The sequence below is a fragment of the Staurois parvus genome, unplaced genomic scaffold, assembly GCF_062004578.1.
Source record: "Staurois parvus isolate SC_StPar_1 unplaced genomic scaffold, SC_StPar_1.0 ptg002015l, whole genome shotgun sequence".
In the NCBI taxonomy this organism is placed as follows: Eukaryota; Metazoa; Chordata; class Amphibia; order Anura; family Ranidae; genus Staurois; species Staurois parvus.
The window spans coordinates 67,330-90,113 of NW_028319811.1; the positions used below are offsets into that span (position 1 = coordinate 67,330).

At 47.6% G+C, this 22,784-nt stretch overlaps 1 protein-coding gene across 1 annotated transcript in view; it reads left to right on the plus strand.

Moving 5' to 3' along the window:
- Positions 1 to 22,784, plus strand: part of LOC149433031 (cadherin-1-like) — a 77,028-nt gene that overhangs the window by 1,057 nt on the left and 53,187 nt on the right. Inside the window, 5 exon segments of the mRNA XM_089664737.1 lie at positions 4,922 to 5,146; positions 7,494 to 7,602; positions 11,163 to 11,371; positions 14,506 to 14,619; positions 20,019 to 20,174. Coding sequence (XP_089520863.1) covers positions 4,955 to 5,146; positions 7,494 to 7,602; positions 11,163 to 11,371; positions 14,506 to 14,619; positions 20,019 to 20,174 — 780 coding nt within the window. The 5' untranslated portion in view covers positions 4,922 to 4,954.

A 22,784-nucleotide genomic window follows, 5' to 3' on the forward strand; every position in this document is an offset into this window, starting at 1 on the left:
ATGGTCCATACTTCATCCATGGTCAATACTTCCTCCATGGTCCATACTTCATCCATGGTCAATACTTCATCCATGGTCAATACTTCATATATGGTCCATACTTCCTCCATGATCAATACTTCATCCATGGTCAATACTTCATCCATGGTCCATACTTCATCCATGATCAATACTTCATCCATGATCAATACTTCATCCATGATCAATACTTCATCCATGGTCCATACTTCATCCATGGTCCATACTTCATCCATGGTCAATACTTCATCCATGGTCCATACTTCATCCATGATCAATACTTCATCCAAGGTCAATACTTCATCCAAGATCAATACTTCATCCATGATCAATACTTCATCCATGGTCAATACTTCCTCCATGTTCAATACTTCATCCATGATCAATACTTCATCCATGGTCCATACTTCATCCATGGTCCATATTTCATCCATGATCAATACTTCATCCATGATCAATACTTCATCCAAGATCAATACTTCATCCATGGTCAATACTTCATCCATGGTCAATACTTCATCCAAGATCAATACTTCATCCATGATCAATACTTCATCCATGGTCAATACTTCCTCCATGATCAATACTTCCTCCATGATCAATACTTCATCCATGGTCCATACTTCATCCATGGTCCATACTTCATCCATGGTCAATACTTCATCCATGGTCAATACTTCATCCATGGTCCATACTTCATCCATGGTCAATACTTCATCCATGGTCAATACTTCATCCATGATCAATACTTCATCCATGGTCCATACTTCATCCATGGTCAATACTTCATTCATGATCAATACTTCATCCATGGTCAATACTTCATCCATGATCAATACTTCATCCATGGTCCATACTTCATCCATGGTCAATACTTCATCCATGGTCAATACTTCATCCATGATCAATACTTCATCCATGGTCCATACTTCATCCATGGTCAATACTTCATTCATGATCAATACTTCATCCATGGTCAATACTTCATCCATGATCAATACTTCATCCATGGTCCATACTTCATCCATGATCAATACTTCATCCATGGTCCATACTTCATCCATGGTCCATACTTCATCCATGGTCAATACTTCATCCATGATCAATACTTCATCCATGATCAATACTTCATCCATGATCAATACTTCATCCATGATCAATACTTCATCCATGGTCAATACTTCATCCATGTTGATTGTTGCCAATGCTGCCCCTGGCTGTGCTACCCCAAGGAAGGTCTACATTTATACTGGGTTGGGGGTGGGGATTGCCAATGAATCCATTAGGAATGCTTAGCAGAGACACATGACTAGCAGGGAAAACTTCTCCCACCAATAGTAATATGGGCGGAGTTAGAGATTCTGGAAGCAGTAATATGGGCGGAGTTAGAGATTCCGGAAGCAGTAATACGGGCGGAGTTAGAGATTCCGGAAGCAGTAATATGGGCGGAGTTAGAGATTCCGGAAGCAGTAATACGGGCGAAGTTAGAGATTCCGGAAGCAGTAATACGGGCGGAGTTAGAGATTCCGGAAGCAGTAATATGGGCGGAGTTAGAGATTCCGGAAGCAGTAATACGGGCGGAGTTAGAGATTCCGGAAGCAGTAATATGGGCGGAGTTAGAGATTCCGGAAGCAGTAATACGGGCAGAGTTAGAGATTCCGGAAGCAGTAATATGGGCGGAGTTAGAGATTCCGGAAGCAGTAATACGGGCAGAGTTAGAGATTCCGGAAGCAGTAATATGGGCGGAGTTAGAGATTCTGGAAGCAGTAATATGGGCGGAGTTAAAGATTCCGGAAGCAGTAAGAATGACCAATAAGAACATTGCTAGTTATGAATCAGCTTCAGTTATTGGTGGATTTTGAAAACCTTATAGATTACATATAGCTGTGCAGGTGGATTAGCATTCATACATGGCATGGGCGATAGTACAGGTGGGTGGTGCAGGTGGGTGGTACAGGTGGGTGGTGTAGGTGGAGGGTACAGGTGGGTGGTGCAGGTGGGTGCTGCAGGTGGGTGGTGCAGGTGGGTGGTGTAGGTGAAGGGTACAGGTGGGTGGTGCAGGCGGGTGGTGCAGGTGGGTGGTGCAGGCGGGTGGTGCAGGTGGGTGGTGCAGGTGGGTGCTGCAGGTGGGTGGTGCAGGTAGGTGGTGCAGGTGGGTGGTGCAGGTGGATGGTGCAGGTGGATATTGCTTGCAGACATTTTCCGGTGATGGGATGGAGAAATGTTCTTTTATTGTATAATTGTAGATGAAACTAGAAAAGCTGCAATTTCTGGGGTAATCGTGTGAAGTGTTCTTCCCTCCATCAGTCGTCTACAACTGGAGTGGGTGGAGTAACTGGGTGGAGTGGGTGGAGTAACTGGGTGGAGTGGGCGGAGTAACTGGGTGGAGTGGGCGGAGTAACTGGGTGGAGTGGGCGCAGTTTAGAAATTGCCCTTCACATGTGAGGTGGCTAGAGTGGAGTTTCAATGAATGTCAATGGGCGGGGTGAGCTGCACACAAATGGTCAGATTGGGAGAACTATCAGGACTGTGGCTCAGCCGTGGACATGTTTAGTGGCAGCCGGAGGGACAGCTGGACGTTGTGATATCAGATCTGTGATTTGTGGGCGGGACAATGAGGGAGTGATGGCAGTTCAGGAATCGTCCGGATTCTTCAGCTCCCACTCCAGTTCTGAACATTCCGCCATTCATTCCTATGGGACCAATTTCACCACAAAAACGGCGATATTTTGTGAACCATTCGGCGACACGTTCCACAAAGTGATAGCCCACCAATCGGGAACAATCCACACGTTTCCGTATATTACTGCCTATGGAGTGTAAGAACTGTGGGAGGAGTTGGGTGGTGAATGTTGGAGGAGTTGGGTGGTGAATGTGGGAGGAGTTGGGTGGTGAATGTTGGAGGAGTTGGGTGGTGAATGTGGGAGGAGTTGGGTGGTGAATGTGGGAGGAGTCAGGGGGGTAGATTTGGCTGTAATCGGAATATACAGTCAGGTCCATAAATATTGGGACATGGACACAATTCTAACATTTTTGGCTCTATACACCACAATGGATTTGAAATGAAACAAACAAGATGAGCTTTAACTGCAGACTGTCAGCTTTAATTTGAGGGTATTTACATACAAATCAGGTGAACGGTGTAGGAATGACAACAGTTTGCATAGGTGCCTCCCACTTGTTAAGGGACCAAAAGTAATGGGACAATTGGCTTCTCAGCTGTTCCCTGGCCAGGTGTGTGTTATTCCCTCATTATCCCAATTACAATCAGCAGATAAAAGGTCCAGAGTTCATTTCAAGTGTGCTATTTGCATTTGGAATCTGTTGCTGTCAACTCTCAAGATGAGACCCAAAGAGCTGTCACTATCAGTGAAGCCATCATTAGGCTGAAAAAACAAAACAAACCCATCAGAGAGATAGCAAAAACATGAGGCGTGGCCAAAACAACTGTTTGGAACATTCTTAAAAAGAAGGAACGCACCGGTGAGCTCAGCAACACCAAAAGACCCGGAAGACCACGGAAAACAACTGTGGTGGATGAGCGAAGAATTCTTTCCCTGGTGAAGAAAACACCCTTCACAACAGTTGGCAGATCAAGAACACTCTCCAGGAGGTAGGTGAATGTGTGTCAAAGTCACCAATCAGGAGAAGACTTCACCAGAGTGAATACAGAGGGTTCACCACAAGATGGAAACCATTGGTGAGCCTCAAACACAGGAAGGCCAGATTAGAGTTTGCCAAACGACATGTAAAAAAGCCTTCACAGTTCTGGAACAACATCCTATGGACAGATGAGACCGACATCAACTTGTACCAGAGTGATGGGAAGAGAAGAGGATGGAGAAGGAACTGCTCATGGTCCTCAGCATACCACCTCATCAGTGATCATGGTGGTGGTAGTGTCATGGCGTGGGCATGTATGGCTGCCAATGGAACTGCTTCTCTTGTATTTATTGATGATGTGACGGCTGACAGAAGCAGCCGGATGAATTGTGAAGTGTTTCGGGAATATTATCGGCTCATATTCAGCCAAATGCTTCACAACTCATTGGACGCTTCACAGTGCAGATGGACAATGACCCAAAGCAGACTGCAAAAGCCACCAAAGAAGTGGAAAGTTCTGCAATGGCCAATCACCTGACCTGAATCCGATTGAGCATTTCACTTGCTGAAGACAAAACTGAAGGGAAAATGCCCCAAGAACAAGCAGGAACTGAAGACAGTTGCAGTAGAGGCCTGGCAGAGCATCACCAGGGATGACACCCAGCGTCTGCTGATGTCTATGCGTTCCACACTTCAGGCTGTCATTGACTGCAAAGGATTTGCAACCAAGTATTAAAAAGTGAAAGTTTGATTTATGATTATTGTTCTGTCCCATTACTTTTGGTCCCTTAACAAGTGGGAGGCACATATACAAACTGTTGTCATTCCTACACCGTTCACCTGATTTGGATGTAAATACCCTCAAATTAAAGCTGACAGTCTGCAGTTAAAGCACATCTTGTTCATTTCATTTCACATCCATTGTGGTGTATAGAGCCAAAAATGTTAGAATTGTGTCCATGTCCCAATATTTATGGACCTGACTGTATATGTGAGAGGCAGGAGGCGGTCGCCATGCAGGAACTCAATGATGGAATATAATGAATTGAAGCCCGATTGTCTTTTGTCTGATGTGGAGGATGAGGATGACTCGGAGTTCACTGACTGAGAGAAGAAGTTCCTCTTTACCAAATGTACAGCGTGTCAGAGACGGTCCCTGAGAGGGACTAACCACTTCTTCTTCCTCTTCTCCTCGGTGTCGGTGATCCGGTCGGGGAGTTCCCAGCTTTAGTCATTGTGAGGATTCTCTTCTCCTGGAAGCAGACCTCTGATAGTCTCATATTTCACCTCTCTTCTCCAGAATGGTCCCTAAGCTGCAGCTTCTGGTGATCTGATGACGTCACCCAGCGGTCACCTCTTATTCTTCACCTGGATGCCGCACCTGAGGAAGGCCACACCCACCACAGAGGAGAGAGACCACCAGGAGAGGCGGAGGGGACGTCACTCAGGACTTTGTCCGGGACTAACAATGGGGAGGAAGAAGAGGGACTGCCTGGGAGCGGCGCTGCTCTGCATTCTGCTGCAGGTGAGTGGGGTGCAGGGCAGGGAGGATGCTGAATATCCCATCAAACCTCTGCAGAATGAAGACCCCGGCTGGTGTCCCCTGGACCAGGGGCGGACTGACAACTCATAGGGCCCCCGAGCAATAGGGGATCATGGGGCCCCCAGGCAATAGGGGATCATGGGGCCCCCGGGCAATAGGGGATCATGGGGCCCCTGTGTCCTTGCCCAAACTCAAAAAAGCCTATGAAAAAGGTACCAGGGGCATCTCATGGGGCCCCCTACTGACCCTGGGCCCTCGGACAGTGCCCAAGTTTGCAAATATTCAGTCCGCCCCTGCTCTGGACACGTGATATTGTGTGGACACCCAGGGAACTCCTACAGTACCTACCCTTCTCTGTATTACCTCCTGCTCTATGGACACCTACCCTTCTCTGTATTACCTCCTGCCCCATGGACACCTACCCTTCTCTGTATTACATACTGCCCCATGTACACCTACCCTTCTCTGTATTACCTCCTGCCCCATGGACACCTACCCTTCTCTGTATTACATACTGCCCTATGGACACCTACCCTTCTCTGTATTACCTCCTGCCCCATGGACACCTACCCTCCTCTGTATTACATACTGCCCCATGGACACCTACCCTCCTCTGTATTACATACTGCCCTATGGACACCTACCCTTCTCTGTATTACCTCCTGCCCTATGGACACCTACCCTTCTCTGTATTACATACTGCCCCATGTACACCTACCCTTCTCTGTATTACCTCCTGCCCCATGGACACCTACCCTTCTCTGTATTACATACTGCCCTATGGACACCTACCCTTCTCTGTATTACCTCCTGCCCCATGGACACCTACCCTCCTCTGTATTACATACTGCCCCATGGACACCTACCCTCCTCTGTATTACATACTGCCCTATGGACACCTACCCTTCTCTGTATTACCTCCTGCCCTATGGACACCTACCCTTCTCTGTATTACCTCCTGCCCTATGGACACCTACCCTTCTCTGTATTACCTCCTGCCCTATGGACACCTACCCTTCTCTGTATTACCTCCTGCCCTATGGACACCTACCCTTCTCTGTATTACCTCCTGCCCCATGGACACCTACCCTCCTCTGTATTACCTCCTGCCCTATGGACACCTACCCTCCTCTGTATTACATACTGCCCTATGGACACCTACCCTTCTCTGTATTACCTCCTGCCCTATGGACACCTACCCTTCTCTGTATTACCTCCTGCCCCATGGACACCTACCCTCCTCTGTATTACATACTGCTCTATGGACACCTACCTTCTCTGTATTACCTCCTGCCCCATGGACACCTACCCTTCTCTGTATTACCTCCTGCCCCATGGACACCTACCCTTCTCTGTATTACCTCCTGCCCCATGGACACCTACCCTTCTCTGTATTACCTCCTGCTCTATGGACACCTGGCATACTATGTGGACACCTACCTAGGACCACTTACCTCTCTGAATACCCCCCCCATGGACACTCTGTGTCTATGTAATCATTCCTCGGAGGACATTGTATCGGGAATTCCTCGTCTCTTCCAGGTGTTGGGATTGTAGTGATGGGAATAGAAGTCATCTGATTGGTTGGCTCTGGATATCAGGAAGGTATTTCATGGCAGGAAGACGTATCGGCTGTTTCTCCCATTTGCCGGCCCGTTGGTGGCGAGCCGTAGCAGCCAATCACAAGGTCCAGATTCATTTTTGGTTTCTGTTTTTATTATTAATGTGTAAATCCATTTATTTGTACAACATTTCTGCGTATAGTTTGAGCTGCAAACATTTGGAAATTCCCCAATTCTGTGCCGCGTTTGACAAGCGCTGGTCCTGGCGGGACCCTCCGGCTCATGAAATGGATGACCCAACCAGATGGAACATTACTGACGGCATCCTTTCCAGTCCCTTGTTGGGTATTCGGGCAGCCATGGCTGTTGTGGCTGTCTGCATACATTAGCTGGCAGGGAAAAATCTTCCATTCACTCTGCTTGGCATGGATTGGTTGATCGATTGATCACTTTTGTGCGGCCAATGGGACTGGAGGAGAGAAAGTCTCAACTCTCTGCAGGCTCCAAAGCTGAACACGGCGTCCTGACATGTAGTAAGTCCCATTTCCATGACCTGAAAAATACTAAAATGTATTATCTAATAGAAGAAGAAACGATGTACAGAACAAATCTATATTTCCTGTAACATTGTGGGGGGATGTCAAGTCTCTGTGCCATTGGTGTGGCTAGATACACCCCACATGTCTCGTTAGACACCCTCCATGCAGGTCTCATGAGTAAAGTCCTCTTCTGTAGACCAACCAATGTTTTCTGTTTCCCTGCGGCAGATTACGGGAGGATTGGCGGATTGGGAGATTTGTCGCTATGATTTTGCTGAGAAGGAATACCATTTCTCTGTGGCCAGATCTCTGGACCCCGGCACGGTGGTGGGTCAAGGTAAGAGAACCAGTCATCATTTCACTTGGATTTGATCACAATTCAGATGGGAAGCTCCTGTGACACCAATAATTCCAGAGCGACTATTCTTCTCCTACCTTTTGTTATCTTGTTGGAAGGCCGTAGATGGCTGTCAGGAGGATGGCTGACTGGGTGGGCAGTAGATGGCTGTCAGGAGGATGGCTGACTGGGTGGGCAGTAGATGGCTGTCAGGAGGATGGCTGACTGGGTGGGCAGTGGATGGCTGTCAGGAGGATGGCTGACTGGGTGGGCTCTAGAACCTCTTTAGGTGGACCGTGTCCATTCTTGAAGCTGCGGGTGGCCAGTGGCTTCCATCTTTGTCATAGTGAACATTCACTGACAGTTGTTATAAGATTTGTTATTAATTCCTTTACACGGGATGAAGAATAAACTGTAAGAAATCCAAAGTAACAAACAATACAACCCCATAGTGGAGCACTAAAAAAGAAATAATTTATTGAAAGAGAAAAATGCACTAAAATAGGGATGAGTAGGGCGTGGCATAAGGGTGACGTGGGAGCCAGAAATATCTAAGGGGCAGCCAGAGAACCACCAGCCTTGGACACTAGCCTGGGAAGATGGAGGAAGCCGCTGGCACTGCAATTGGTGTTCATCCCGGGACTGCAATCTCCAGCGGCACTGTAGACACGTGCTGTAGACATGGGACACGTTTCAAAGCCAGGCAACTTCTTCATCAGCCAAAGTTGTTACTTATCTGAGAGGCAGAAATTGCCGGTTGCTCAAGGACTAGAGTTGTCACCTCATCCCTTTAAATTCGAACACATATTAACGACACGGGTTGCGGGGCTGATGAAGGTGGTCATTAATCTCACTTGGTGCCTTATCTGCATTAAATTGCCCTCAGAACCCGTGTCATTAATATGTGTTTGGGTTTATAGAGATGAGGTGGCCACCCTATGAAGGACCCCCTGGGAACCTCTGAAGGAACGTTGGGGTTCTGTGGAACGCTGGTTCAGAAAGGCTGGTCTATATGGTGTGTAATGGATACAATGTAAATGTTTTATTGAATTCATTCCTCGGTGGAGGAGATGACCCCGGATACAATCCCAAGCAGCGGTGACGGTAATTACAATGTCCATTATCCAGCTTCCCGTATGGGGGGACCTCCTGGTACATTGAATGTTCCATTATGCCAGGCTGGGGGTGCTGTATGGGAACAATCTGCAAAGCGTAAGTCGGGTATCTGAATTGAACACGACTGAACACATACTTTGTAGTGTTGGATGGGAAGTATTGTGCGTGGAAGACTCGTGTCATTTGTCTACAGCCATTGTGCAACCTCTTCCCCCAGCGTCTAGTCTGCTACAAGCTACTTCCTTCTTTCTCATTAGTTATTGTACAAATAAAACAGCAAAAAAAACCCTCCATATAATATAGTGTATACAGTGACTACACAAGTCGTATTGTAACTGAATGTTATAGGAAACCTTTCCACTGCAATCTGCAGCCGCCGTTATTTTCTGTAAAATGCAATATGGCCGCCAGCAGGCCTTCTGTACACGGCTGGTATAGGACCCCCTCCCCCCCTCCAGGAATGTCATTTCCTGCTTGTGTGATTGGCTCACTGAATTTCCCAGAAGTCCGCACTAAGATACAAGTCAGGTTCTGGGCATCCCCTGCAACAAAAAGCTCACTTTTGGTGAAATACTCCCAAAGAAAATCACATCTAATTGAGATGAACAAACAATGAAGAAGGGAGATCTAAACTGAGCTAATGTGTTGCCAACATCCTTTCATAACTTTCAAAAACTCCAAAATCATAATAATCTTCATTTATAAATCATAAAACATATGTTCAATAAAAAAAAAATATACATGGCTGATATATCATCCATCCTGACAGGCAGGTCTATATCCCAGCAATACCCAGGTTTCCCTGATGGCAAACTATAGGTGTTGTGCCAAGTAATGAGAATATTTGAAAAAATCTTTTATTGAAAAATGTTACAATCAAACATTGTCTCCTTCAAAGTATGCCCCTTGTGTGTACTCAGCGCTCCCAGCGACCTTCCATTCTTCATAGCCTCCCTGGAGGCCTTCAAGTGTGATGGCGGTCAGAGCCCACGTAGTGGCTCTTTGGACGTTTTTCCACACTACCTAAATGGTTTCCTTTCAAACCCTTCTTCATCTTTGGGAACACGAAAAAGTCGCGAGGAGACAATTCGGGGGTGTAGGGTGGATGGGGAAGCAACGTGATGTGTTTTTCAGCCAAACACTCTGACAGCCAAAGCACTGTGACTCGCTGCATTGTTGTGACGAAGGATCCAAGTTGAGCCGATCTCAGGACACTCGGGAAAAACGCTTTGTCTCAAGAGACCAAGAACTTCCAAGAGAAATCTTTCATTCACAGTTCGACCAATAGGTACAAATTCCTTATGGACAATTCCACTTGAATCACGAAAAACAACGACTTTTGATTTGCTCTGATTTGCTCATTCGAGCTCTCTTGGGGTGAGGGACGTGGGTGGGTGTCATTCTGAACTTTGGTTCTTCATCTCGGGATCATACTCAAACATTCTGGATTCATCTCCTGCAATCGCTCGACTGAAAAAATCAGGCTCTCTTTCAAACCGGGCCAACGGGTCTTGGCAAACGAGCTGACAATGTCCCTTCTGATCAGGTGACAAGGTCTTTGGAACAAGCCTTGCACACAGTTTTCTCATGTTCAAAACCCGAGTCACGATTTCATGAACAATTGACTGGATAATTCCGGTTTCCTCTGCAATCATTCTGATAGGGAGCCATCAGTCACGGTTGGGAACAGACCTCACTGTATCCATATTCTGGGGTGTCCTGATCGTTCTTGGTCTTCAACACCTTCTCATCCTTCCTTGAAGGCCATCAGTACCCTTGCGCAGATGATAGCGCAGCTTCTCTATGAACTTTCCTCGCCATTTCCAGAATGCTGATGCACTGTCACCCAATTTCACACAAAATTGTATTGTGATCTAAACTTGATTGCATTTTTCCTAATACGAGGCACTTGAACAGGGGGCCACAAAAACCAATGTCTGGACTCTGACAGGGCAGGAATGCAGCCGATCAGTGTCCTAACATATTCCTGGTGTCCTTCACAGAGCCTTTCTCCAGCGTAGGAACGTCATTCCCATTATATTCGGACACACCTTGGATATGATCTATAATCGGGTAACCCAACTTGATTTGATTGTTTTATCTTCATCAGGGGTAAGGATATGTCCGTCTGGAACCAAATTGTAAGACGATTGTAATCCAATATCATATCCACAGTATAGCTATATAAAATCATCTTACAGTTGGCCACTGCAGAGAAGTAAAGGGTCACAGGAAATAAGTAAATGTTATCAAAAGGGCTTTTTAGGGTTTGTTTTGGATTTGGGGAGATTTCTTTTTATTTCCTGTCCTGAAGACAAAAATGTAAGGAAATCTCCCCAGAGAGCAGATGTCACACTGGAGTCCCCCATCTATTCCTGTTCCGGTAACAATGGTAATAATTTGGATGCCCCCTCAGCTCAATGTTCACGACTTTTATCTTTCAGTGGTCTTCATTACCTGTGGCCTGAAATCGAACGTTCGCTTTGAATCCAAAGACTCTCATTTTGAAGTTCAGGCTGATGGCTCCATCGTAGTCAAGGATCATCTGAAGCTTCATGGACACAGAGAGTTCGGTGTTGTGGCATTAGAGGGGAATAATGTGTTAACTGAAACCACCGTGACATTGAGGAAACACCATCCCCACCACAGACAGGTGAGTCTCCAATATCCAGGGCAGGTAGGTCGGGCTGTATGAAGGATCGGGGTCTTCCTTCCATGCTGCCCCCAATGTCTGCTCCTACCTACAGTATTACCATTGGCAGAGGACGTGCCGGACTGAACGGGGGTTATTGGTGCTGAAATGGTCATCCTGGTCTGTGTACCCCTGTGGGGTTGGGGTGTACATAGAGTCAGGGCAGCTGCAATGGGTTCTGGTTCAGTTCTACAACAATATACCCTTTACTGTGAACCTATTGTAAGGCAGAGCTGACCCAGAGAGGTGCTGGACCGTCCACACAGAACCACACAGGGGGACTACCCTGCGATACGTCTCCATGTGTCCCCTGGGGTAAGTCATGGAATCCAAGCACAGGGGACCCATGGGTCTGGAGGCATTGTACTCGGGTTCCTTTGTACAGCTATACTGTGGAGGATCCATCCAGACGTGGGAAGAGGTGGCACCAAAAATGAAGATGAAAGTGGAGGACTCACTCCGAGGCGCCTATTGTCTGTGGCTGTGCCATTGGAAGCCGTATATGAAGTGTTGTATGACCTGAGTAGATGACATCCTATGGAAGGTCATATCTGATTGTTGATACAATAAAGCAAAAGGGACAAATGTTTTGTACATCTCACAGCAACTTGCACTAAACGTGTTCATCTGAAGGCATCCGCCATTTTCCATGTAGCATTCCCATGCCGAGGGGACATTAACCTACATTTCAGATTGCCTGCTGGGAGGATGCTCAAGTCGTGTGCTCCCAGCCATCAAATCTGTCAGCTCAGGACCAGCAGCGGACTGACAACTCATGGGGCCCCCGGGCAATAGGAGATTATGGGGCCCCTGTGTCCTCACCCACACTCAAACCACACCCAAAAAAACCTATGAAAGGTACCAGGGTCATCTCATGGGGCCCCCTACTGACCCCGGGCCCTTGCGCAGTGCCAGAGTTCCCAAATGGTCAGTCCGCCTCTGCTCAGGACTCCACTAACAGTCAGGAATCAGTCAGCATTGTTTCTGATCATATGATCTACATAATTGCCATGACTTGGTGACCACATGAGGTTTGTTTATAAAGAAAGCTTGGAGGCTGCAGCCGTTGCTGTATTTCCTCCCGTGTACCAAATTTGTTTGGGGCAGCGGCATGACGTCAGCACTAGAAATTGCTCCCCTAACGTCATGCTGCTGCACGATTCTGGGTTGGCAGTGGCTTCACATGTAAGCGAATTCATTTCTTGATTTTTTTTAAGGAATGTTTTTACATTGAATTGTAATAAATACTACACCATCGGAGATTTATTTGCTCCTGGTGAGCTTTATTTCACCCCAGCTTGGTCCCATTGAGAGGTGCCTTTGGGTGCAGATACCGGGGAGCTTCACATACACGTTGATGACTTCCCACAGGATACATTGGCGTTTCTGCTGTTGTAATGGCGGCCACCAGTTCCGGTGAGTTCTGAATTCACGGGGAGATGGTGGCAGACCTCTGAACGCTGCACATGAGGGGGGGTTTCACTTGTGAAGGTGGCAGATTGATTTTGCTGTTTTCTTCTCTGGGACTTTACTTATGTGGACTGTTTTGTATTCTTGTATTTCTGAGACCTTCAGTTTTCACATTTTGGGTTTACGCGCCTTTAATTTGGTGGCGCTGCACATTGCGGTTGCTTTGGGTTGATGTGGGCTTGTTATACTAGCTGGATGTGATGGCTGCCACATGTTGTTACATTTGTTTTCACAGCGCGGATATTTCTTTCAGATTTATATCACCTCGTAGGATACACTAGAGATTTCTTTTACCAATCATTTGGCGCTGCCATACATAAATGAGATGTTTAAGGAGGAGCTCCGGTCTCCTGTCCAGAACTAATAAAAGCATCGTTATGATTCCTGTGACTTGCAGCATCTAATTTGGATATTCCTCCACCTGTCCGCACAGTGCGTACCTCTTCAATCTTTCATGATTCACCTCCTCACGGTTTTCTGGCAGCCGCCATTGCAGGTATGGGCATCTGAAGCCCGCTCCTATGCATTTCCTGGATTTCGGTGCAGCTGGCTACCCAGCATGCACTTAGCTGTCTCAGGCATGCGCAATATTAGATGCTTAAGGTGCCCAAAGACTCCTTGGATGGATGACGCTGATATCCCCGGAGTCCATGAGATAGCCTGATGATGCAATCGCCTAGGCGGCCGGGACCGCAAGTGCCGTGAAAAAGAAAGAAAGGAAAGAAAAGGTACTTATATAGTGACGTCAATTTACGCAACTCTTTACATAAGTATTGTACATCAGGCCCCGCCCCCGAGGGGCATACAATCTAAGGTCCCTAACTCACATTCATGGGACAATTTAGACACGATCCAATTATCTACAAGCATGTCTTTGGGAGGAAACCCACACAGGCACAGGGAGAACGTGCAAACTCCAGGCAGGCGGTGCCGTGGTTGGGATTCAAACCAGCAACCCCAGTGCTGCCAGGTGGAAGTGCTAACCACATAGCCACTGTGCTGCCTGTACTTTTAAATAATAAAAAAAAAAGTGGGCATTGTGATGGGGATAACTTTAGAATCAGGTGGAACTCCGCTTTAACCACAAATAAATCATATATAGGACAGAATAAATATATCAAATATATACAAATCGATCAATAAATAGTGTACTGTATAGAAAAGTCCCCAAACCATATAAGTCCAATAAAGTCCATATGTACATAAAGTGCTGAAAACAAGATCCAGATGAAGAATTCTATATCCGTACGCCAAGGAAACAACCCAAGTGGTCCCATACATCAGCAAACTCTTCCCCATTGTGGACACCAACGCCCCAAGGCCACTTACCGGACCCTCCGACCTCAGAGTATAGGAGGTCTGACCACGTTTTAGGGAGAAGTTCCAAATTGGATGGAGGGTCATTACCCAAACACACCAAACGCTCCCTGATGGAAGGGATGGGTGGAAGAACAACTCCGATCTAATGGATGGATGAAGAGTAGACTATGATGTAGGAAGAAAGCAGATGGTTGGACCCGCCTTCATTCAATCAAAATGAAATGTCATCTTTGGGTGGAATTTTTATTTTCAGCTATAAAGTATTTTATTTAGCTGATTGTGTTAATTGTTTGTGTCTTCTGCAGGCTGAACATTCACATCCGTCACGTGAGCTTCGGAGACAGAAGAGAGACTGGGTCATCCCACCAATTAAATGCTCTGAAAATGAAAGGGGCCCATTTCCCAGAAGGCTCATTCAGGTACCTACAACTCCAACCTTTGTCCTTCACAATTCATCATTGGCTGGTTTATAGCACGAAGGTCTCATCATGTCTTCCTTGTGTGTCGGCACAACATGAAAAACGAATGAAAAACCTTCCCTCCTGACATTGGGCCGCACCGTCCATGACGGCTACACTATGTGGTCCAGACTTTGTGCCGAGTCGGCCATGATCACTATATACGTTTCTTGGATGTCCCTTTCCAAGTCATGGGCAATAATACGGCATTTGTCGACTTTCCGACTATAACAACCTCCACCTTTCTGGGAAGGATTTCCATAAGAGTTTGGAGTGTGTGGAAAGTTGTGTCCATTCAGTAGATACAGTGAAGGAAATGCGTATTTGATCCCTCTGATGCTGAATGTTCGCCCCTCACACAGAAATGATCGGTCTAACAATGGAATGTTCGCCCCTCACACAGAAACGATCGGTCTAACAATGGAATGTTCGCCCCTCACACAGAAACGATCGGTCTAACAATGGAATGTTTGCCCCTCACACAGAAACGATCGGTCTAACAATGGAATGTTCTCCCCTCACACAGAAACGATCGGTCTAACAATGGAATGTTTGCCCCTCACACAGAAATGATCGGTCTAACAATGGAATGTTCGGTGTAACACTGAGAGAATACAACAACAAATTCAGCAGAAATGCGTCTAACAAATGATGACGGATCTGCATGTTCATGAGGGAAAGAAGGATTTGATCCCCTTCACAAAACATGACTTAGTACTTGGTGGCCAATCCCTTGTTGGCCATCACAGAGGTCAGACGTTTCCTGGAGTTGGCCCCCAGGTTCGCACACATCTCAGGAGGGATTTTGGCCCACTCCTCTTGGCAGATCCTCTCCAAGTCATTAAGGTTTGGTGGCTGACGTTTGGCAACTCGAACTTTCAGCTCCCTCCACAGATTTTCCATCGGATGAAGGTGTGGAGACTGGCTAGGCCACTCCAGGACCTTAATGTGCTTCTTCTTGAGCCGCTCCTTTGTTGCCTTGGCCGTGTGTTTTGGGTCATTGTCATGCTGGAACACCCATCCACCATCCATTTCAATGCCCTGGCTGAGGGAAGAAGGTTCTCACCCAAGATTTGAGGGTACATTGCCCCGTCCATCGTCCCTTTGATGCGGTGCAGTTGTCCTGTCCCCTTAACAGAAAAACACCCCCAAAGCAGAATGTTTCCACCACCATGTTTCACAGTTGGGATGGTGTTCTTGGGGTCATAGGCAGCATTCCTCCTCCTCCAAACACGGCGAGTTGAGTTGATGCCAAAGAGCTGGATTTTGGTCTCCTCTGACCACAACACTTCCCACCAGTCCTCCTCTGCATCATTCAGATGTTCAGTGGCAGACTTCAGACGGGCTGGACATGGGCTTTCTTGAGCAGAGGGACCGTGCGGGCACTGCAGGATTTCAGTCCTTGTCGGCGTAGTGTGTTACCAATTGTTTTCTTGGTGACTGTGGTCCCAGCTGCCTGGAGATCATTGACAAGATCCTCACGTGTAGTTCTGGGATGATTCCTCACTGTTCTCATGATCATTGACACTCCACGAGGTGAGATCTTGCATGGTGCACCAGACCTAGGGAGACTGACACTTGTTTTGTGTTTCTTCCATTTGTGAATGATTGCACCAACTGTTGTCACCTTCTCACCAAGCTGCTTGGCCATAGTTTGGTAGCCCAGTCCAGCCTTGTGTAGGTCTACCATCTTGTCCCTGACATCCTTGGACAGCTCTTTGGTCTTTGCCATGGTGGAGAGTTTGGAATCTGATGGTTTGATGGCTCCTGTGGACAGGTGTCTTTTATACAGGGAACACAATGAGATTAGCAGCACTCCCTTTAAGAGACTGCTTCTAATCTCAGCTTGTTACCTGTATGAGAGACACCTGGGAGCCAGAAATCCTGCTGAATGATAGGGGATCAAATCCTTCTTTCCCTCATGAACATGCAGATCCGTCATCATTTGTTAGACGCATTTCTGCTGAATTTGTTGTTGTATTCTGTCTCTCAGTGTTACACCAAACATTCCATTGTTAGACCGATCATTTCTGTGTGAGGGGCGAACATTCCATTGTTAGACCGATCATTTCTGTGTGAGGGGCGAACATTCCATTGTTAGACCGATCATTTCTGTGTGAGGGGCGAACATTCCATTGTTAGACCGATCATTTCTGTGTGAGGGGAGAACATTCCATTGTTAGACCGATCGTTTCTGTGTGAGGGGCGAACATTCCATTGTTAGACCGATCCTTTCTGTGTGAGGGGCGAACACTCCATTGTTAGACCGATCGTTTCTGTGTGAGGGGCGAACATTCCATTGTTAGACCGATCATTTCTGTGTGAGGGGGAACATTCCATTGTTAGACCGATCATTTCTGTGTGAGGGGAGAACATTCCATTGTTAGACTGATCGTTTCTGTGTGAGGGGCGAACATTCCATTGTTAGACCGATCATTTCTGTGTGAGGGGCGAACATTCCATTGTTAGACCGATCAATTCTGTGTGAGGGGCGAACATTCCATTGTTAGACCGATCGTTTCTGTGTGAGGGGGAACATTCCATTGTTAGACCGATCATTTCTGTGTGAGGGGCGAACATTCACCATCAGCCGGGGAGCAAATACACATTTCCTTCACTGTATATCGTTTGGAAGGTGTCCACAAATGTTTGTCTATATAGGAGTGTCATGGAACCCACCGTGACCTGGGTCCTTGGAGGGGCCTGGAGATCAGCCTCCTGACTATGGAAACCCTCTCAGACCTTTTGGGGTTACAATATACATTTCTACTGCTCTCTCCTGGCATTATGTTTAGGTCACCCTGAGCCCATAATAGGTACAGGGTGTGAATCAAGCGTGAAGGAGTTCATTTTGGGACCTATTCCTGAATAATGTATTACCTGGCTGACTCTGGGTGATAATCACCTCCAGAGTCCAGGCTGTTAGGTGCCAGGAAGGAGCCCATTGTTCTTTTGAGTTTGGTTGTTTATGATTTTATTCTGATGTGTGTCATACCTGAAGGGTTTTTGTGTATAAATATTCTGTGGTTTCTGACATCGGAGTTCCAGACATTTTTGTGTTTATTAAAAGTCTGCAGCTACAAAAACTGGATCTGCTGACTTTTAACAAACGCGCACTTACCTGTTCTGGGGTCCAGTGATGTGCTCCCCTGCACCGTCCCTTCTCTCCCTCTTCTTTGCCCAGCACCGGCATCTCAACTGTGGGCACCAGGCTGGGACAGCTTGCAGCTTCACATCCGGGTGCCTACTGCGCATGCGTGAGTCATGCTGCGCATTCCGATTGGTCCGGCAGTCTTCTGGGACCCGTGAAGGTTCCCAGTAGACTGTGGGAGGAAAGAGGGGGCCAAACTTCTGCCTCACTTTACAGCAGCAAACTGAGGCGGAATTGGGAGTGGGTACCTGTCAAAACCAAAGTATCCCCTCCCCCCCAAATGTGCCAAATATGGCAGTGGAGGCGGGGAGGATGCAAACAAGCTTCTACTTTTGGGTGGAATTCCGCTTTAATAAAGTCAGTCCTGTTTTACTCCAACATTGATTGTCTGATGCTTGGGGTAAATTTGCTGTCTACAGCCCCCACCTAATGTACTGGTCCTGTCTGGTGATTAGGGAGCTTTGGGCTGAAATTGCTATATTCTGGTTCCAGAATGGTGGAAGCTGAAGTTTCGGCAGAGATAACCAGTCAGCCTGTCACAAGGGCCAATCCCACCTATCATCCATGGGCATCAGAAAAGTAGGAAAATAAAAGTAGATGGGGTCACAAATATAAAGCAAAATTTATGTGGCACTACCCCCATAGGAGCCGCTGAGTAAGATGGGTCCTCTGTTCTTTGCCTCGACCTTCCCAAGGGCCTCAGCCCTTCTGACACACCCGGTTGAGTGTGAAGGTCAGCAAACACCATGACACATAACAAACCTTATGCTCCAATGATATTGCCAGCCCAGTTATCAAAGGTATTGTCAATGTAGTATCACCCAGTAACACTGAAACACAAATACGTTGACAAGCATTTAGCTCAGTCTAGCATGGGGATGGCTGACCATGAGGGCTAAATAGAAGAGACATGGGCCACCCGGACCAGCATAAACACTAGCAATGCCATTCAAAACGTGAGGATGGGCAGCAAAGAGACTAGATCTACCAATAAAGGGGCTATACTGCCGATGTGCACTAATGGAGGCGGAGCTTGGCCTAAACCAACTGGGTGAACGCGGTTAAGTTTGAACAATATAAACGTAATGGAGGAATAAAAGAGAAACCTGTAAGGCGAATATTAGGGGCAGGGGCGGACTGACAACTCATGGGGCCCCCGGGCAATAGGGGATCATGGGGCCCCTGTGTCCTTGCCCACGCTCAAAAAAACCTATGAAAAAGGTACCAGAGGCATCTCACGGGGCCCCCTACTGACCCCAGGCTCTCGGGCAGTGCCCAAGTTTCCAAATGGTCAGTCCGCCCCTGATTAGGGGCAATCCTCAAGGTTAATCTTCTGCCGGCTTACATTGGGGCCCTTTCTTGTCTGGTGCACTTAAGACAGTCCTTCAACCCTGCGTGCAGTAAGATAACAATAGGTGCAGCTCCGTGCAGTGCAGGGTGGAATAGAAGGTAATGATGTCCTATGACAGGCAACCTTGGCATGGTAATGGCACCGTATGTGTTTAAGTGACAGAATGCTGGATAGACTCCATACATGGATGTGGGTTGGGTACAAGGAATGTTCTGCTCTCAGAGTCCTGTCTACAGCTAACAGTACAAGATGGGCTGGTGGCCCTTTCATCAACTCCCTAATGTGATGATAGGCTTCTGCAATGGAAGGGGCCCCTTAAGGCGGGTTTCAGTGTGGCTGTAGCTTGAATGGTTGGGAGCAGAGGGTCTGGTGAATGCTCTGGTGTCTCGGTGGAAAGCCCACAAGATAGACCGGACTGACAGAGTTGCAGATCCCCAGCGATCTCTCCACTGCCAGTCTTTCTTGGCATACTTTATGTTCCCTACTGGCACAGGCAGATCTTCCTGCATGGACCCCCATGGTGCCAAGAGAGTGGGCTTTCCTGGACGATTCAATAAAAACTATCTCCTCCCGCTCACACAGGATCTGCTGGGACCTGTAGTTCAGAAAAGTCAATGCTTGGCTGCAGTCTCGAACTACGACTCCCAGGGTTCCGGGTGTGAGCTCTATGAGTTCTCTGGACTTGTATCTCCCCCTGCTGTTCGGAGGAGTGTCATTCGGGTCAGTCAACATCTGGCTACATAAGGAATCATGACAATGAAGAGACAACCTCAACCCATATCAAATAATCGATCATAACTAGTGTCCCCTGACTGAAAGCTTCGCACTCTTCTCATTTCCCATATTGCCTCCTTCCAGGTCAAATCCATCAGGGCAAGCGAAATGTCTGTGTTCTTCAGCATCACAGGCCAAGGGGCCGACTCTCCCCCCGTGGGGACCTTTGTCATAGAGAGGACTACTGGATGGCTTAAGGTGACCCGGGCACTGGACAGAGAGAAAATAGCCAGCTATATGGTAAGCAAGAATGTTATCTGGTGACCAATACCAATGTAACACACTGCACTGTTACCGCTTGCAGGATGTTGATTCTCCACAAGATGGCGGCATTACTGAACTTGTATGCTGAAGGTGGGACTGTTGTGAACGGACAAGCTGAAAGCAAACTACAAGTCCCAGAGGAACTGGTAAGGGGCGGGAGCCTATATAGCCAAAAGCCCTGGAATTTCCAGGAGGGAGGAGAGAGACTGTGAGAGAAGGAGGACGTGTGCTGGATGTTGGTGTGGGACTCAGTAGGCCCAGACCGGATCTGGTTGCATCGGAAAGCCGGACAGAAGGATTACAGATAGCTGACTCAACAGACCTACAGATTTTGGAATCGTGCTCATTATTCTTCTATCCTTTAGAGGGGCCAAGAGGACCCCCAACCAAGAGACAGTTCTTGACTACACCCAGATTGCAGATTTGGTGAGAGGGTTCCACAACCCAAACTGTCTTCTGTTACCAGAGATCCTGTTCTCTTGTCAGTTATATCAGTGCAGGACACTTGGCATCACAGTCTACCATCTTCTAGCCAAAGTCAGTGTTGAGGCCTACAGCTGTAGTACCCCCTCCCATTGCTCTGCATGCAGGACTGCTCCTGCAGTACAAGCATCTTTGGGGACAGCTGGGGAGTGCTCTTAATATCCCATCTCCAATATATTATAGCCATATAGCTTCATCAAGACAATTACCTAACCTATTGGAATACAAATTTAATTAAAGTCCTCCCCCATCCCCCTTCCTCATCTCTACTGACCCTTGCCTTCACCCATTTCCACTAAGGGATCCTTGCTCTAACTTTATCACCATCAGTCCGAGGAGGAATTTTTTCCTACTGCTGTGTATCCTTCCTCCATAAATCTTGCTTTCAAACAAATGTGCACCAACTGGGGCCCCAACAAGCACACAGAAGAGTTGTATTCTTTTTTTTTTTATTCTGGGCCGGTGTATAAGGGGCATTAACATCTGTATATTCATCTTTTACTTAAACTCTGTTCCCAGACAACTGAGATTACAAAAGTGAGTCCGAATTCTTGATCGCCTTCTACAGTTCATTTTTGGGGAAGATATCTCAGTGGCGGGATTGGTGTTTAAACTCGGGACAATTTGGGTTTGTTTTAAAGGGGTGCTGTGTTTGATCACATGGCTGAGCCCTGCAGAGTGTCTGGCAGCTGTACACAAATACTCCTATTTCTTTTGAGTTTGCACCATTTCTTTGATCTAAAAAAAAAACCAAAATATTGGTTCACCTTAACTAGTTGCTGACCGCAGATAGCCGAATGACGGCTGCACTGCGGCCGGCCAGTTCTGGGTGGACGTCATATGACGTCCCCCCAGAACGCGCTCTCCTGCGCGCCCCAGGGGGTGCGCACCCGGCGATCTCCGTGATCGCTGTGTCCTACGGACACAGCTGATCACGTGATGTGGTAAAAGGCCGATCACAGCGGCCTTTTACCACCTGATCAGCGGTGTCCAATGACACGCTGATCACAGGGAAATGCAAGTGCCGGTTCTCAGCTGCACTTTCCTCACGCTGTCAGATCGTGAGGAAAGTACTGCCGAGAACCGGCAGTTGTCACAGCGGGGATCGGCACCGATCATCAGGACACTGATGATCAGTGCCCTGATGATCGGTGCCCAGCAGTGCCACCCGCAAGTTCCGCCCACCTGTGCCCAGCAGTGCGCCCACTAGCTCCGCCCACCTGTGCCCAAGCAGATCACCCACCTGTGCCACTCTGCAGTGTCACACACCTGTGCCCAGAAGTGCCACCCACCTGTGCCCACCCACCTGTGCCCACCAGTGCCACCCACCTGTGCCCACCCACCTGTGACCACCCACCAGTGCTGCCCACCAGTGCCACCCACCAGTGCAGCCCAGCAGGGCTGCCAGTCAGTGCCACCAGTCAGTGCCCAGGGGTTGTGCCAGTCAGTGCCGCCAGTCAGTGCCCAGCAGTGATGCCAGTCAGTGCCGTCTATCAGTACCCATCATCAGTGTCACCTATCAGTGCCGCCTATCAGTGCTGCATATTAGTGCCGCCTATCCGTGCCACCTCATTAGTGCTGCCTATCAGTGCCCATCAGTGCCGCCTATCAGTGCCCATCAGTGCCGCCTCATCAACGCACATCAGTGAAGGAGAAAAATTACCTGTTTGAAAAATTTTATAAAAGAAACAAAGAAATTTTTTTTTTCTTTTTCAAATTTTTTGCACTTTTTTTTATTTATAGCGCAAAAAGTAGAGCGCCCAGTGGCGATTAAATACCACCAAAAGAAAGCTCTATTTGTGAGAAAAAAATGATCAAAATTTCATATGGGTACAATGTTGCATGACCGCGCAATTGTCAATCAAAGTGCGGCAGCGCTGAAAGCTGAAAATTGGCCTGGACAGGAAGGGGGTAGAAGTGCCCGGTAGGCGAGGGGTTAAACGGTGCGATTGCTGTGTGTCCCGGGGGGGGCCGGGGGATTCTCCTGGTGAAGGTCTCACGGTGGTGTCCGCAGGAGTTGTGCTTCCAAAGTTGGCGCAGAGCAGACAGGGAACCCCAAAATACTCAGCGGCTCTTAAGGGGGTAGCGCTACACTAATGACCG